The following is a 14573-nucleotide window of genomic DNA, read 5'->3' as shown; positions in this document are numbered from 1 at the left end:
TGAGGGGTGGTGTTTTAAAAAAGCGCAGCTGAATGTAATAGGAAAGAAAAAAAAAAAGAGAAAAGCGAAAGAAAAAGTTATAATTGTAGCTCGACCCCAATTTTTTTTAAATCTCTCCGCACCGCGGCGCTCAGTTGGCTGACGGCAAACGCCCAGCCGTAGACGACTCCACTGAACTGACATTCCCCAAGGGAACAATATTCATGGAGTCGGCCGGGGTTTTATTAACGCTCAACATATCCGCTGAAGAACTTGTAGGCATCGCCAACTCCACGTCACCAACATCATCCGTAGCTCCATTGTCACCCAACTTTGCCGAACCGTTGCCACCGCTGCGAATTTCCACCACAATATGCTTCAGCTTCTGGACCACTTCATCCACCGATGGCCGGCCGTCTGGTTGTTCTCCCAGCATTTGCCGGAAAACCTCAGCTTCCTCAGGGAAGTCGTCCTCCAACGCAGAGGGAAGTTCACCGTGACGTGCATCACCGAGTGTCCGCAGTCGTTCATGCTGTGTCGTAAACTCGCAATAAAATTCCACAGCGATCAATCCAAGGGAAAAAACATCACTGGCTGCCGTCGCACTCCCCCCACACTGCTGCTCGGGACTCCAGTAAAGCGGTGTCCCACCGGCGAAGGAACGTTCATCATCGAAGAGCGCTGTGGCAGAACCAAACTCTTCCACGCTGGCCCTCTTCCATCCCAATGGCGTCTGCCAACGCTTTGCCAGTCCAAAATCACCAATCTTCATTATGCCAGCGTCAGAGACAAATATATTCGTTGGCTTCAGGTCACGGTGTATTACATCCTGCTGGTGAATGTACCGTAGACCTCTGACTATCTGGAGGAGATGCTCCACATTTTCTAGTCGGCTGAAGGCATTACGGTTGCGGAAGTGATCTGCCAATGTGCCACTCTTAAAGTACTCCATTTGTATGAACAGCACATTAAGTGGGGCGCCCGTTGCCGATGACACCGTGTCGTTTATGGTGCCGTAGCTTTCGTCTCCACAGAACGACACCGAACCCTCCACATTGTCATTATTGACGATACCGTGGGCTTCAGCGATGCTTCGAGCAATGTTCTCAATCCATGAGTAAAAGTACCGCACAACGTTCGGATTGTCAAGAGAGCTGTGGAGAATGGCCTCGCGAACACACCTTTGCTTGTCTTCCTCACGAATACGAACGGCTTTGATGGCGTACATAGCTCCCGTAACCTGGTGCTTTACACAGAAGACATTCCCTTCACCGCCTCGGCCGATCTTTTTCAAAACATCAAAATGCTGCTGAAAGAGTTGTGGCATGGGTGTGGTGACAGGTTGCGTGGCGGACACGCTTCCCCTTACGCTCAGCGAGGATTCACCGGCAACGTACTCATCATCATCATCGTAGTCGTTTGGATTTTTCCACCACGTGTCACCGAGACCTGCAGAAGTTTCATTCACGCTGTCAGTCATTTGTGGTTTCCCCATTCGTACGATTTGTTCAACCCCATCATCAAGTGGCGCCGCTGTCATTGTTAGCGAAAATGGTGACGACTCAACGAACACGGCTGCGGGGCTCCCACCAGCAGGAGTATCGAAACGACCGGAACGATCGGCGGCTGCAAAACCAGTCGGCGTGGTTTTGGAAGTCTGACGCATGTTATCCATAAGTGAGTCATACTGCGCCCACGCATTCCTTAAACGTGGCCGCAGCAACATACCAAAGCCAACGAGGGTTGCGGAGACGAGAATACAGACCGTTTGGAATGCAAAGAACATCGTCCGTCGCGTCATAGTGTTCAACAGTATGTACGAAAGGGACAGTATTGGAATAGACTCGTTCCCCACCATACCCTCCCTGAAAGAATAGGCCACCATTTGGCGAGAGTTGGCCGAACACTCCTGAAGCCACGAGCACTGTTGAAAAGAACGCTGGAGTTCCTCCGTTTCACGCTCGTCTGCGTCTATATCGTCTTCCCACGTTGCCACGTACGGTTTTAATCGCACGGTACGGTGCGTCCACGGTCGATCACTGAGAAGAGGGAATCCGTTCCTTTGTAATCTACCTGCGTGCGTGAAGGCATCAGCTGTTGGTGGCCTGTGGAAGCGGTAAAGGGGGATAGGATAAACACCACCGCGACCGGGATGCCAGAAGAAGGCATTCACAATGCTACTTGTCGTTCCAACTGCCGCAGGCCACTCGGCAACGTTAGTTAGCGTATTCCACAGCGTATACCGTTGGTTTCCTACTTCACGCATCACAAGGTCATCGACGTTAAACGTCTTGCGTTTAAAGTCAAAAGGCATCGCTGCATCTCTCAAACGAGCCTGCATCGCAAGTATGGCTTGGCGGACACTGTTTTGACTCTGCTCCTCTACAACGTTCGCAATAAAGTTCTGATCTTTTTCACCTCCTTCATCACTTTCCGGGCCTTGCGGTGGAAAACTCTCCGAAAGTTTGTATTGTGCTATACTCATCTTCCACTTATACATGCCGCGCCGCACCACATGAATGGTGACGTTGCAAAGTACCACGTGTAAAAAGGAAGTTAGTGGCGTTGGTCTCATAATCGGAATCCCAGTGTGGCTATCGTAGTCCATGAGCTGTACGGACGTTGTGACATAGATTTCTGTATTTTCTACATTCACGTGCCGACGGCGAATAAGCGTAGAGAGATTCATGAAAAACTGCGGGTGCGATGGAGTGAGCGGCGCGTCATCTATATAATCGTCTTCATAGTCGTCGCCATCATCAAAGGTACCATCTTTAGTATATCTAGTGGTTAATTGCTTCCCGGCATCACTAGCTGGGTAGCGCCGTCGCGTGAAAAGCATCCCTCCCTCAATTATAAACGGAAGCGCAAACGGATCACGCCGGATCACCTCCCTTGTCGCGTGCCGCAACACGTCTACCGATATTATGTTTCCACCAGTATTCACAGTCCACATGTGGGATCCCGAATCCAACCATCGTGCTGTGATGTTACCGTCCATTTGTAGAAGAAGGAGCAGACCACTCGGTGGAGTGACTGCAAGTGGCAAGATGTTGTTTTCAGCCCCTGGTGGTTGGCTCCGAATAGTGGCTTCTGTGTCACCTCCCCGCACTCCTGAACCCGTAAGGGCCCACAGGCAACAAAGCAATGACGCAGCAAAAACATAGGCATCCGGCATTTAACAGACACACACACACACACACACACACACGAACAAGAGATCACGGGTAATACTTCACAAAAGTAAATAGCAAACCCAATGAACAGCCAAGCTCGCCGGAATGAACAAACGAAGATAAAAAGTAAAAAAAAAAAGCAACCGCTCGATTAGAACCAAACAAACTAATGCGCTAGGAAGACCTCTACGTTGAGGAGCCCACTGACTGACAAACAATTTATGGGGAAAAGAATGACTGACAACACAAAAAACACAAACAACGTAGCGAGCGGTTGATTCAAGTGACTACTGTGGGTAACGCTGTTTTTTTTTTTCTTCCTTTGGGGTTGTACCCTCAGTTTCAACAAAAACACGGGCCACACAGGGCAAAAATAGAAAAAGAAAAATGATAACGCGGAAAGAGAGCCAAGCGACGGAAGCAACTAGGGTGATAGAAAGGGGACAAAAAAAAAATGAAGGAAATGTCCCCTCTCTGACACGATACAAAAGAGTAGTAGTAAACCTGGCGGAGAAAGGAAAAGAAACAAAGTCAGTCTAGCAGAACCGGAAGGATCAGCGAGTACAAGAGTAGTAGTCTACAGAGTGATGTACAAATATGCTAAAGACCCCTCACTATAGGGACCAAGAGCAGTGAAAACACCAAGGGGAACTTTGTACTTCAACCGTTTTTCAGCCTGCGCGTAGTAGAACGTTCACTGTAGCTATCGCAACGCACAAACAATCGTATACAGCAACAACGGGCGACGAGAATTAGGAATACAAAATCACACCGAACTAACGATGGCACACAATCTCCCGTCCTGTGGCGCAAGCTGCAATCAATATATATATATATATATATATATATTAAATAACGGCGCCAGTGAACCAAAAAGAAAAATCCTTGCAATGCTAACTCCGGTTTTTATTTATCTCTTGATTATTGTGTTGTATGTTGTTTCTTCCTATTCTTTCACGTCTTACCTTTCCCCGTTCCCTAAGTAATTCCTCTTCTCCCCTGACTACCTCGTTACTGTAAAGAGGTCAATCGGTGTAACCGCAGGGTCGTGAACGTGAAAAGGAAAGATGAAAAGGAAAAGGCTCCTAGAAACAGATTGCGTATCACACTAAGGCTTAACAAACGTGAAGGAAAAATAAGAAAAAAAATGAGGAAAAGACATGTTTCGTACCTGGTGTACACGATAAAGGGTCTTTTACCACATGCATGCATACATATCGCTCCAGAAAGTAAGAGAGAATTAGAGAAGGCCGCAACTACCACAACTGTAGTAACACCGCGACCAAACAATGTGTATGTGTATGAGCGTATTCGAATATATGGATGCAAAAGGATGTTTTATACTGCCGTCTAGTATGTGACTTTTCATATCTATGGGGACGCATATGGGCGGTCAATATCAAATAGTGATAAGGAGTGACGCGCCCGAGAGCATACGGGCGACATTCAGCTTTTGACACTCTGCCCTCTTGTGCGTTCAATTCACGGGTATCAGATTAAACCGTATGACCATACGGGCTGCAGGCGAAGCGAATCGTCATATGTGAGGCAAAATCCATCACGTTATCAAACTCGACTACTTCAACCTTCACGCGCAAGTGTGGTCCACACCCTACTGCTTCCCTTCCGCTCCGCTTCTAGTAGCCGAATGAGCGTTGCCTTATAGTCGATTCCGTCACGTTGTAATGTGGTAGGATTCATTAGTTCATCAAGTGCTTTGGACGCGTCCATAAAGGCAGCCACAGCGCTTCGCTGAATGTCTACACGAAGGCTCTGGAGTGCTTTCAATTCATCCGTACTGGCGAACGAGAAGCGGGGCGTCATGATATGCTTTGCAGGGGGCAGATGTCCCTCAGCTGGTGGTAAAATCAGTTGAGTTGCTGGCCAATCAGTCGGAAGAAAAGTGAACTCCTCGGGTCCGAGCACCGTACCCACAGCCCTGCGTCTAAAAGGAGCGCTCACTCGTGCCAAGCGCCGTTTCCTTCTGTAGAACTGTGGGAGCGTCGACTCGCCACTCCGTTCGAGCACTTGAACACCAACAGCGTCGTAATTGCTCGACGAAGTGAGCTCTTCGGCGTACAACGTTGAGCCATACACACGCGCCGCATCGCTTGCCTCCGACAGTGGGAAATCACTAATCGCACGCAGAGCATCATCGTAACGCCATGCAAACCGCTTGCAGGCACCGGAAACAAAAGTGTCGATGTTTGTACAATTCAGTATATTATTACCACGCCACAACTCTTCCACCTCCATGGGGAAACTAAACGACCCTACGTACCGCTGGACAAGGGAGTTAGCATCAACTTCTTTCACCTGCTGCTTCAGTGCCTCCAGGTCACGCAGCTTCTTTTCTACTGACATGGTTTCTGCGTGCCTAATCTCCATCTTCAGGCGCTCCACTTCTTCGTCTATCGTGCACTCAGTGTCCTCTTTTTCTTCCCTTCCTCCATCGGTGCTATCACAAGTGGTTTCCGTCCGTTCCTCATGTGGAATTTTTGGAAGGAAAGAAGTGGGAGTAACTGTTACTCTCTTGCTGCGACGGGTGCCAATCGGCTGTATCTCATCTTTTTCCACGGCCCTAGACGCAAATTGTAGGATGCATTTTATGTTGCGGTCGACATTGCCCGCGGAGGTGGGGGGAATAACCGGCGCAGTGGACTTGGGAGCGCGGCTGCCGCTGCTTTTGCATCCGCTACCACTTTCCTCACTTCGTTCCTGCCTTGCTTTAGTTACCGCATCTCGCAATGTATGGAGACGGCGCTGCTTCTGCAGGAGGTCGGTAAGTTGAGCCTCCAGCGCCTCTAGCTGGTCACTGTCCACTGCCATTTGAGATAAAACGCGGCGGGTATCGTCGGCTAGACACTGAACCGCATCGGCATGCACAGCGGCAGAAAGTGCCACGAACCGCAACAACTCCACATTGTTGCTCATAGTCCCCCCTTCCAGTTGTCACCTCACCCGTATAAATATAGTCCGTGTGCGTGCGTCGTGTGGTACGAGATCTCGTTCTCCTTTTGCGTGCCAAGTTTTCTTCTTGAAAAGCCAATGGGAGCGCGCTATTTAGCGCAAAAAAAAAAGGAAGGTAGAGTTGGGGATAAACTGAAGAAAAAAAGAAACAAGCCATCAAAAACACAAAACGTTGCCTTATCGCACATAATAACAAATAGAAAACTCACGTCTTTGACGTCGCCCGATAACACTTCCTCATGTGTTGCCGTCACTGAGTGGGTGCTTGCATGCCAGGTAACACAAATGTTGCAAACCGTTTGCATTGCGATACCGCACCCAATTAGGCTGATGGCTTCCGCATGATTCCCGGTAGAATGTACACAAAATGGGCAGAAATTGTTCCCCTAACGCGTAGTGCTGAAAGCATCAGGAAGTTTCAACGAAGTAGCGTGGCAAAAGCTACAACACGAACAGGTAACACTGCGTATGTAAAAACCACCCTTCCGCCATACAAAGCCCTTGTAGAATGTGATGAAACCGAACACCTTGTCCCATTGGAGTGAGGTCCTCAGCCGTAGTGGAGTTATAACGGCGAAAACAGCAAATATCAGTGTCTCTCATACACATGAGTTTCCTGCATTAAATGTGGAGTGCGGCTAGCAACGGTCCAGCACGGCCCGATGTGACTAATCTGCAGTGCCGCAAGTAGTTTATAGGACATAAGTGAAAAAAAAAAAGCCGTGGTTCCACACTGGAGACGGTCATGCTGTTGCTTCCTTGTTCCCAGATGATCTCATGCGGGCGTAAAATAATATGCTGTGCGCCCAACCACAATAATCACCGAAGAGTAGCTTAAACCCGTACTGTATTGCGTCATGATGTTTCAGCAGTAAAGCAGGAAACTTCGCTTTTTTGCCTCTGCCATTCCTATACCATTCCACTAGGGTATTTTCCCATGACAGAGATGACAGTACCGAGTCCCCGCTATCCACAGCATTTGCAAGTTCTTCATGGTTACTTCCTCGTCTCCGTTTGAACCTCTCCGAGGCTTCGCTTTCACGTTGCTTTTTCGCAGCTACCACAACCGCTGGTGGAGAGGCTAGATACTCAGCCGCAACTTGCGCCGTATGTGTGTCCACAGGAACAAGTTCGTGGTGACCTAGGGCAAATAATAAAATACAGTCCGCAACCTTTCGCCCAACACCCGGCAAGGCTAAAAGTTTTTCCCTTCGCTCTTGAAGGGTAAGTCGGTTGCTGGCAAGTTCCTCATACCATTTGTACGGTTGCACGGCGGCGAGTGGGCCAGCTGGCTTGCCCACCTCCTTTTTCTTCATTTTCTTATCTTTAACTTCCTTTTGAACCCTGGTAGCACCGCTCTTACTGATGATTGCCGCACATTCAGTTAAGTATCTGCTGCGATAGCCAAAACCCAGAGCGCGCAGGCTCTCCTCCGTGGCTGCCGCCAACTGGTCCATGGAAGGAAGAGCATGCAAAGCTATCCAGCCTCCACCATCGTTTTGCTCCGAAGGTTTCCCCTTTACGTTTCCACAGTGAGCCGCGTGGCGCACATCACCTGTCACTACATTATAATCGCACAAATAATCACCATAGGAGATGGAGAGGCGTTCCATCAGACTCGTGATGCGTGGAACGTTGTTATTCTGTGAGCATAAGAACCCAAGAAGGGTCTCATGCAAATCCTGTCGCAGATGGCGAATACTCACGGGGAGATCAGTTGAGCCGCACGGGGTAAGACACTTCACCAGAGGATGAGACTTCATCGGGTTGTCTGCTGTCCACCGCAGCCACATCTTTTGCAAATCAACATCAAGTGCTAAGTAGTGGCGAAGAAAGAGCGTCTGCTCACGAGCATCCGATTCGCTGCGTAGGTCACAGTTGAGACAGCGGAACCAAAGGAGATCAGCGGAAGGCTGCCCAGTCGCCGAAACATCGGCAGAAGATATAAAAGGTGGAGCAGCAGTCGCCGCAAGGGACAAAGGAGAAAGGAATGAAGCAGTCTTTCTCGCTTTCTTCTGCTCGGGCTTCGCAATGCTCATTTTAAGTGGATCGCACAGTTCATAGGCGGTATGCCGAACGACCCCCACCCATGTCCCACGCGGTGTCCGGCGCCAGCGAAAGCACTGTCCACCGCACAACGTCATGGGCAGATGGATCGCTGCGCTTGGCGCTAGCGCATGCCAATCGCGCATTGCAGAACCTAGGTTAAAATAGCAGTGTAGAGCGAAGGGGAGAACTCGTTGCATCAGAGGGTAATGGGTGTTACCGTATCCTATTTTTGAGATGATCACGCGATAAAATGCACGTCACGCGTTGTGGTATTGTATATTGGGTATCAGCGCAAAATGGTAACAGTTGCAATGATGACGCCACCGCTACAATATTAACAAAAAAAACTGTAAAAGAGTCAGAAATGACTTGTTCATCTCCTGTGTGGCTTCCCCCGCCAGTTGTAACGAAGTTGGAGCAAAGATAACCCCGCTGTGAATCAAACTAACGGACAACTAACGTGCTGTAACGAAGGGCCACTGGAACGGTGCCACGTTCACCTCCGAGAATTCAACTCATATTTGCTCAGTCTTTTGAATGGTGCTGATAACTGCCTCTGCAAGTGATCGCGTCTTGCGGTCTTCATGAAGGAGCGCAACGGAACTCAGGGCACTGAAGGCTTCATCCAACGCCGTCCCTTTACCCGCAGCCGTGTCTACGAATATATCGGGCGCTGCACCCAACAATGCGGAGAGGAGCTTAACACCTTCTGACTGCACCGCCGGTAGACTCGAATACCGCGAACTGCCGACCGCAAAGGCAAGCAATGCGCTCCGATCAGAAGTGCAAAGGTCCATCAGAAGAGGTTTGGTATCGCTTTCACCGCTCGTTGCTCGCCGCTCCCCTTCCACCGCCGGCGGGCCGCCACTGGACGACATAGCGGCTAAAAATAACACGTTACAGCACTCAACCGCTACCTGACCAACATCATTCCTACCAAGGCGCGCAGCAACCCCACAGGCCGCGTTAGCAAGCTCGATGAGATGCGGCATAAACGCAATGAACCAGGTGCAAACGTTTCCTCTTCCCATTTGACTCGCACGTAAGATGTTGAGAACGCGGCTGTGAACTTGAACCGCAAACTCGAACCGCCCTAGCAGATCACCACATTTCTCCAATGCAAAGGCTTCCTTCCTCTCAGCACCAACATCTTTCTTCGATTGCTTCACCTCTTCTCTGTACAAGAGAGCCAGTTCACTCAGAGGGTTCCTGACGAGACGCGAGACATGAGCGTCGAATTCCGCGCGGTTTAGTGCAACAACTGTAAGGAGCGCGATACAATCAATAGCGGAGCGACTTAGGCGCTGCAGATCACTAGGGGGGTTCCTGCTACACGTGGTTTCGTCATCATTGTCACCAAGGAGCCAGGGGAACACAACAGACTCAGTCCAGCGAGACACCAACTCTGCAGCATGAACCAGATCAAGTAGCTCCATTGCTTCTTCGCAACTGCCTTCTGGGGACGAAGTAGTCGCAGTCTCAACTCCCAGCTGAGACTCGCCATCTTTGGTGGCCGGTTTGGTAAACGCTAGACTGTTTTGCGCAACAAGAGTACCTGTGCAGAAGAACCCCGCACGGAACAAGAAACAAGCTTGTTTGTCCGCACAAATCAAATATGCACTATTTCCTTCACAGCTTTTACGCTCCTTGTCTCCATTCTTTTCCAAATGCATTCGCTCAAAGTGAGCAAAACGCTCAAGCACCATTGATGTTCTGTACTTGCAGACGAGTTCCAGCAGCAAGCGCTGCGTGTCGGGCGTAAGCTGCTCGCAGTAGTCCGATGAGAATAAGACAAACCAAATGAATTCCCAAAGATTCAGCATAGAGGGAGGCATACTGTCCACACGACAAGACAAAAATGGTCGTCTCGGGCAGCCCCTAAGACAGAGAAGTGGCGCAATCATCCGATATTCGCTGTCAACTGGACAGCATCCTTCCACTAACGCAATTTCGTCTCTTTTCTCGTTTGAATTGTTACCTTGGCGTGATCCACACAATCCAGTTAGCCATCGCTCAGACGGCAATGATCCCGTCTTACCCCCTTGTACAACCCGCAGGACGCACGACGTAAGTGCAGCTGCCCCCTCCACCGTTATTCCACACAAGGATGAGACCTGCGCAATGAATCGGACTGCGAACTCCTGCTCTTTTGGACTGCGCGCACTCACAACACGGTCAACGATGGGCTGGAGCACTGACTCGGACCACGAAGGCACCTCTTCCGCCCACCGTTTCACTAAGGAGAGAGCAATCCCCATCAACCGCTGGCAAAAACCCCCAGCAGCACTAATGGTAGTCAATCCGCCCGTTGCAGCCGCACAACCTGGTTGCCCCCCAGCACCGTCCCCCTCGCCTTCCCTTTCCCCCACGCAAGAGTGCAGTTGCGCAAAAGCCAACATACCCGCCGGGGTGTTAGGAGCGGTGGGGGCTGTCGGTGTGGTCTCTCCCACGAGCTGCAACGATTCGTCAAGCAGAAGCAGCACAACACGGCTGTCTCCTGTGTGTGCCGCTACGACAGAGCGTAGTGCCTGTTGAGCAGCTGATTGCTTCTTGTGCGACTTGTCCTTCTGTGTGGCAAGATTCAGCAGCGGTCGGATTACATCTTCCGGCCACACCTTCGCGAAAAGCTTGGAACCCTGTAGTCGCACAAGTAGTTCTTCATCCTGGATACGTAGTAGTAGTTCCTCTGAGAGCTGTCGCAACATCGGTCGCATTTGCTCCGCGACCAGCTTCTCACCGAGGCCAGCTTCATCGTCCATTTGCGGTAGCGCAGAAAGGACATCCAAAACATTGCGCCGTGTCTTCACATCGCCGTGTTGCAGAAGACGAAAGAGCGCTGGAAGCATGCTATGGGGACGCTCAAGTATTGCGCGCGAAAGCATACGAATAACGCAGTGCGAAGCCGCATCCCTGCCGTTTGAAATGAGCTCGAGTAACTGATCGGAGGATTCAACAATGGCACGAGAGGCCCCGGATAGCGATGAACCAGAAAGTATTAACTGTGAGATGAGCGCACTCAACCTCTGCACGAGCTCATCCTTGTATCGAAGTCCACGCTGAATAACGACATTGTGCACCTGACCCGTCAACGCGGTGTCGGATACCCACAGGGAGACCTGCATAAAAGGAACAGGGGCCGCAACAACAGCTGCGAGTGCTGCCGACAAAAGTGCAATAGTGGCAAGGAAGACACTTGATTCCGTTTCATCTCCGTCCATTAGTGGTACCGAAGACACGAACGAGGCGATGAAACTGAGGACGTTTTTGTCCGTGGATCGCGTTTCAGTGTAACCTGCACCGCCATACACTTCTATCCACGCACCAGTGACATTCCTGCAGAGGAGACACAGCCGCAGCGTATTTGCCCACAATGTGTCCGTGATTCCATGATAATCCTTCGCACCCTTCCCGTACTGCCTCTCTACGGCTTGCCGCGAGCATTCCAGTGTTTCCTGCCTCTCAAACATCTGCGCGAACGTGTCGTCCAGCGCCTTCTTGACAGTCTGTACCGCCTCTATTGCGGCTTTCTCTTCCCTGTGCTCTGTTGCCAGTGCCATGGTGCGAACACAAGCCAACCCCTCCTGTAAAATCCAATCTAATGCACGATGAAGTGCACTTTGGAGTATAGACACCGCTGGCCACATCCTGCTTGGCATGTCACGGTCAAGAACTAGGCAACGTTCCCCTGGATTCTTCCCGCTCCTGTGGTGCACGTCGATGATGTCATGCGCGATATCATGAAACAGGTGTATAATCGTGTTGTTGGCCTCGACAGTCAACCTTGATGGGGGATGCCACGCAGGCCTCGGTACAACTGCCGCCGCTGACGTTGTTTCTGTTGGAATATTACCCTCCGATGGGTTGCCTGCAACCGGCACGTGCCGCGTCACCGCAAATACCTCTCGGGCATCTGCCATGATCGCTAAGTACGGTATGACATCATCCAATATCCGGTGGGCGAACTCCACAAAATGACTACTGAGTCGTTTACCAATGACACGGCCTCGCGCAGTCGCACGCACCGTTTCCGCAAGAATGTACAAATAGCCCAGTGCCATGCGTCTGTTAACGCCTAACTGCTGCTGTAAAAAAGATGCTTTGCCCACCGAGCACAGTGCTTCAACCCATGCCACTGTACAACATGGTCGCTCATTACCTTCACCGAAAGCTGTTGCCTCATCAGCCAAGAGCCGCGTTGCGAGATACGCCGCTGTCCGGTGCGACATGTGAGACGTCACAGCTTGAACACACATTCGGCACAGCACGCACACTGCGCCAGTAGTTGTAGCGGCTGTACTCCCTGCAGCACAGGGATTCAGTGTGGGCGAGTCGTTGGTGCCACCCGAGCTTCCAGTTGTGTTTGAACTGCCTGACAAGAATGGTTGCTGTACAAAAACGGGTGCAGGAAGTGTGGCGCGGTTTACAGCATATGCGATGCCACGAAACGCTTGCGATATGAAATAATCATGCATTTGGTCATCGTTGCACACACCTGCGCGCATCAACCTATGGAGAGCGGCCTCATGCGGTAACACGTTGAGTAGCTCCATGCAGCGCGCCAATAACTAAAGATTTGGCTTCTGCCTGGTCAAAATAAGGAAAGTAAAGAGAGAATCGAGCGGATAGAGTTAATGGATAAGTAAGTGCGAGAGGCCTTCTTGTTTTTCAAATGGAAGTTAAGAGACAAGTGGTAGCGAAAGTGTAGAAGGTTTCATGTGGGAGACAGAAATGGGCGATAACAGTGTGAAAAGGAGATATCAGGGAGGAAATCTCGATTGTGGAAATGGGGGGGAAAAGTAATAAAACAAACATGATAGAGTGAAGAAGAAACAACAATAAAATAAGTAAACAACGGCATACACCAGCCGCCGTTACTACAATGGCAGCAACTGCGTCATAGAGAACTCGTTGTAGCACAAGATCTTGCACGTTGAAACAACGCCCTGTTGACTACTTTCCACACACTTCCTTGTCGAACACGATATGAAAAGGGATTCAAGGGATGAAGAAAAAAAAAAAAGGAAACACTGCAGTATTCACCAATTCACACAACAGATGAATAAATACAGAAGCACATCAGTACGCACATACATCTATGTATGTATATAAATAAATAAATAAATATATATATATATATATATATCGGTAAGTGACAAACAACCATGGGGCCGAGGAATGGTAACAAAAACATGGTAACAACGCAAATAAACAAATGTGGATATCGCCGTATAAATGCTTGTACTCCTGGCATCCTCCCTTAACGCCTTCGTCATTCCTCGTCAGTATCCCAAAGCCCCGTCACCTCGTTTCCCCCCCCCCCCCACACACACACTGAACTCCACGCGCCGTCTTTTCATTTCTTCCGTCCTGTATGGAAATTGCACATGAAAACAGACAAAATATTCAAACAGTCACATCAACGCCCCGATTGCGGTATAATACACACTTCCACATACTCTGATTAACTTTTCAACGTTTAAAATACAGCGAAACAACAACAATAATAATAATAATAACCGTCAAAAAGAGAATTAAGTGCTTCTCTTTCCTTTCCCCATCAAATTTATTTAAAATATTAAACACCTCTTATGCAAAAAGACTGAGAAACTCCCACAGGAGGTATTGAATAGTACGTTAGATAACTCTGGGGGAGGGGGGGGGGTGTGTGCAGGTTATATAAGGGTAAGCGGCAATTAAATAAAACAGACAGACAGTCAAAGAAAGCCTTTAGAGGCTAAAAATAATGAACAAATACAATCGAAGGCAGGGGAGAAAGGAGGAGGGGGAGGGCGCGCGTTCATGCAGGGAATTGGATGAAAAGGTGAAGCTAAGGAATACTATGAAGAGGTACTACCGGGCACATTTGTTGGACATCCGGTGACTAATCGTCTCTTTTATTCCTCACATCATGAGACAACTTAGCACATCTCCACATAATCCCTCTCCTTACTTCTATATGTTTGTCCCACGCCCCTCCCACCATTTGTTATATCGTGGGTCAGTACAGCACCGCCAGCACCACCAGCAAACAATAATAATAATAATGATGATGATGGCAGCAGCAACAGAAATACATGCAACATAAGTGGCAGGAAGAAGTTTCGTCTTTGTAACACCCCTCAGGTCACTTCATTGAGCTTCGTTTTCCACCCTTTCGTTGTCATTATTATCGTTTATTAACTAACCCTCTTATTTATTTAATTTTATTCACCGCCGCTGCTCTTGCTGCATCTTGAACCATGCGTAACGGATGGGACATCAACATGTAGAAGAGAAACGAAAAAAAACACTCACATACAAAAGGAGGCATCCGAAAACGCACCAACGCATCCAATTAAAGAAAACACAGAAAGGAAGAAGTAAGGTGCGCGCGACTAACATATAACAATTTAAAGATTA

At 49.4% G+C, this 14573-nt stretch overlaps 4 protein-coding genes across 4 annotated transcripts; all 4 read right to left on the bottom strand.

The window, feature by feature from the left end:
- Window positions 1–130: 130 nt before the first annotated feature.
- On the bottom strand, window positions 131–3157 carry TbgDal_IV2460 (eukaryotic translation initiation factor 2-alpha kinase precursor, putative; the record flags this gene model as incomplete). Its single annotated transcript, XM_011774531.1, has 1 exon — window positions 131–3157. The coding sequence occupies one exon, from the start codon at window positions 3155–3157 to the stop codon at window positions 131–133; it is 3027 nt and encodes a 1008-aa protein (XP_011772833.1).
- A 1579-nt stretch (window positions 3158–4736) lies between these two features.
- TbgDal_IV2450 (hypothetical protein, conserved) lies at window positions 4737–6089 on the bottom strand (the record flags this gene model as incomplete). Its single annotated transcript, XM_011774530.1, has 1 exon — window positions 4737–6089. One exon carries the CDS (start codon window positions 6087–6089, stop codon window positions 4737–4739), a length of 1353 nt encoding a protein of 450 aa, XP_011772832.1.
- Window positions 6090–6868: 779 nt separating this feature from the next.
- Window positions 6869–8371, bottom strand: TbgDal_IV2440 (8-oxoguanine DNA glycosylase, putative; the record flags this gene model as incomplete). Its single annotated transcript, XM_011774529.1, has 1 exon — window positions 6869–8371. The coding sequence occupies one exon, from the start codon at window positions 8369–8371 to the stop codon at window positions 6869–6871; it is 1503 nt and encodes a 500-aa protein (XP_011772831.1).
- Window positions 8372–8689: 318 nt separating this feature from the next.
- TbgDal_IV2430 (hypothetical protein, conserved) lies at window positions 8690–12724 on the bottom strand (the record flags this gene model as incomplete). The annotated part of the gene is made up of 1 exon (XM_011774528.1): window positions 8690–12724. The coding sequence occupies one exon, from the start codon at window positions 12722–12724 to the stop codon at window positions 8690–8692; it is 4035 nt and encodes a 1344-aa protein (XP_011772830.1).
- Between the last annotated feature and the right edge of the window lie 1849 nt (window positions 12725–14573).

Source organism: Trypanosoma brucei, chromosome 4 (assembly GCF_000210295.1).
Source record: "Trypanosoma brucei gambiense DAL972 chromosome 4, complete sequence".
NCBI lineage: Eukaryota > Euglenozoa > Kinetoplastea > Trypanosomatida > Trypanosomatidae > Trypanosoma > Trypanosoma brucei.
This window is presented reverse-complemented; position numbering and strand designations above follow the sequence as displayed.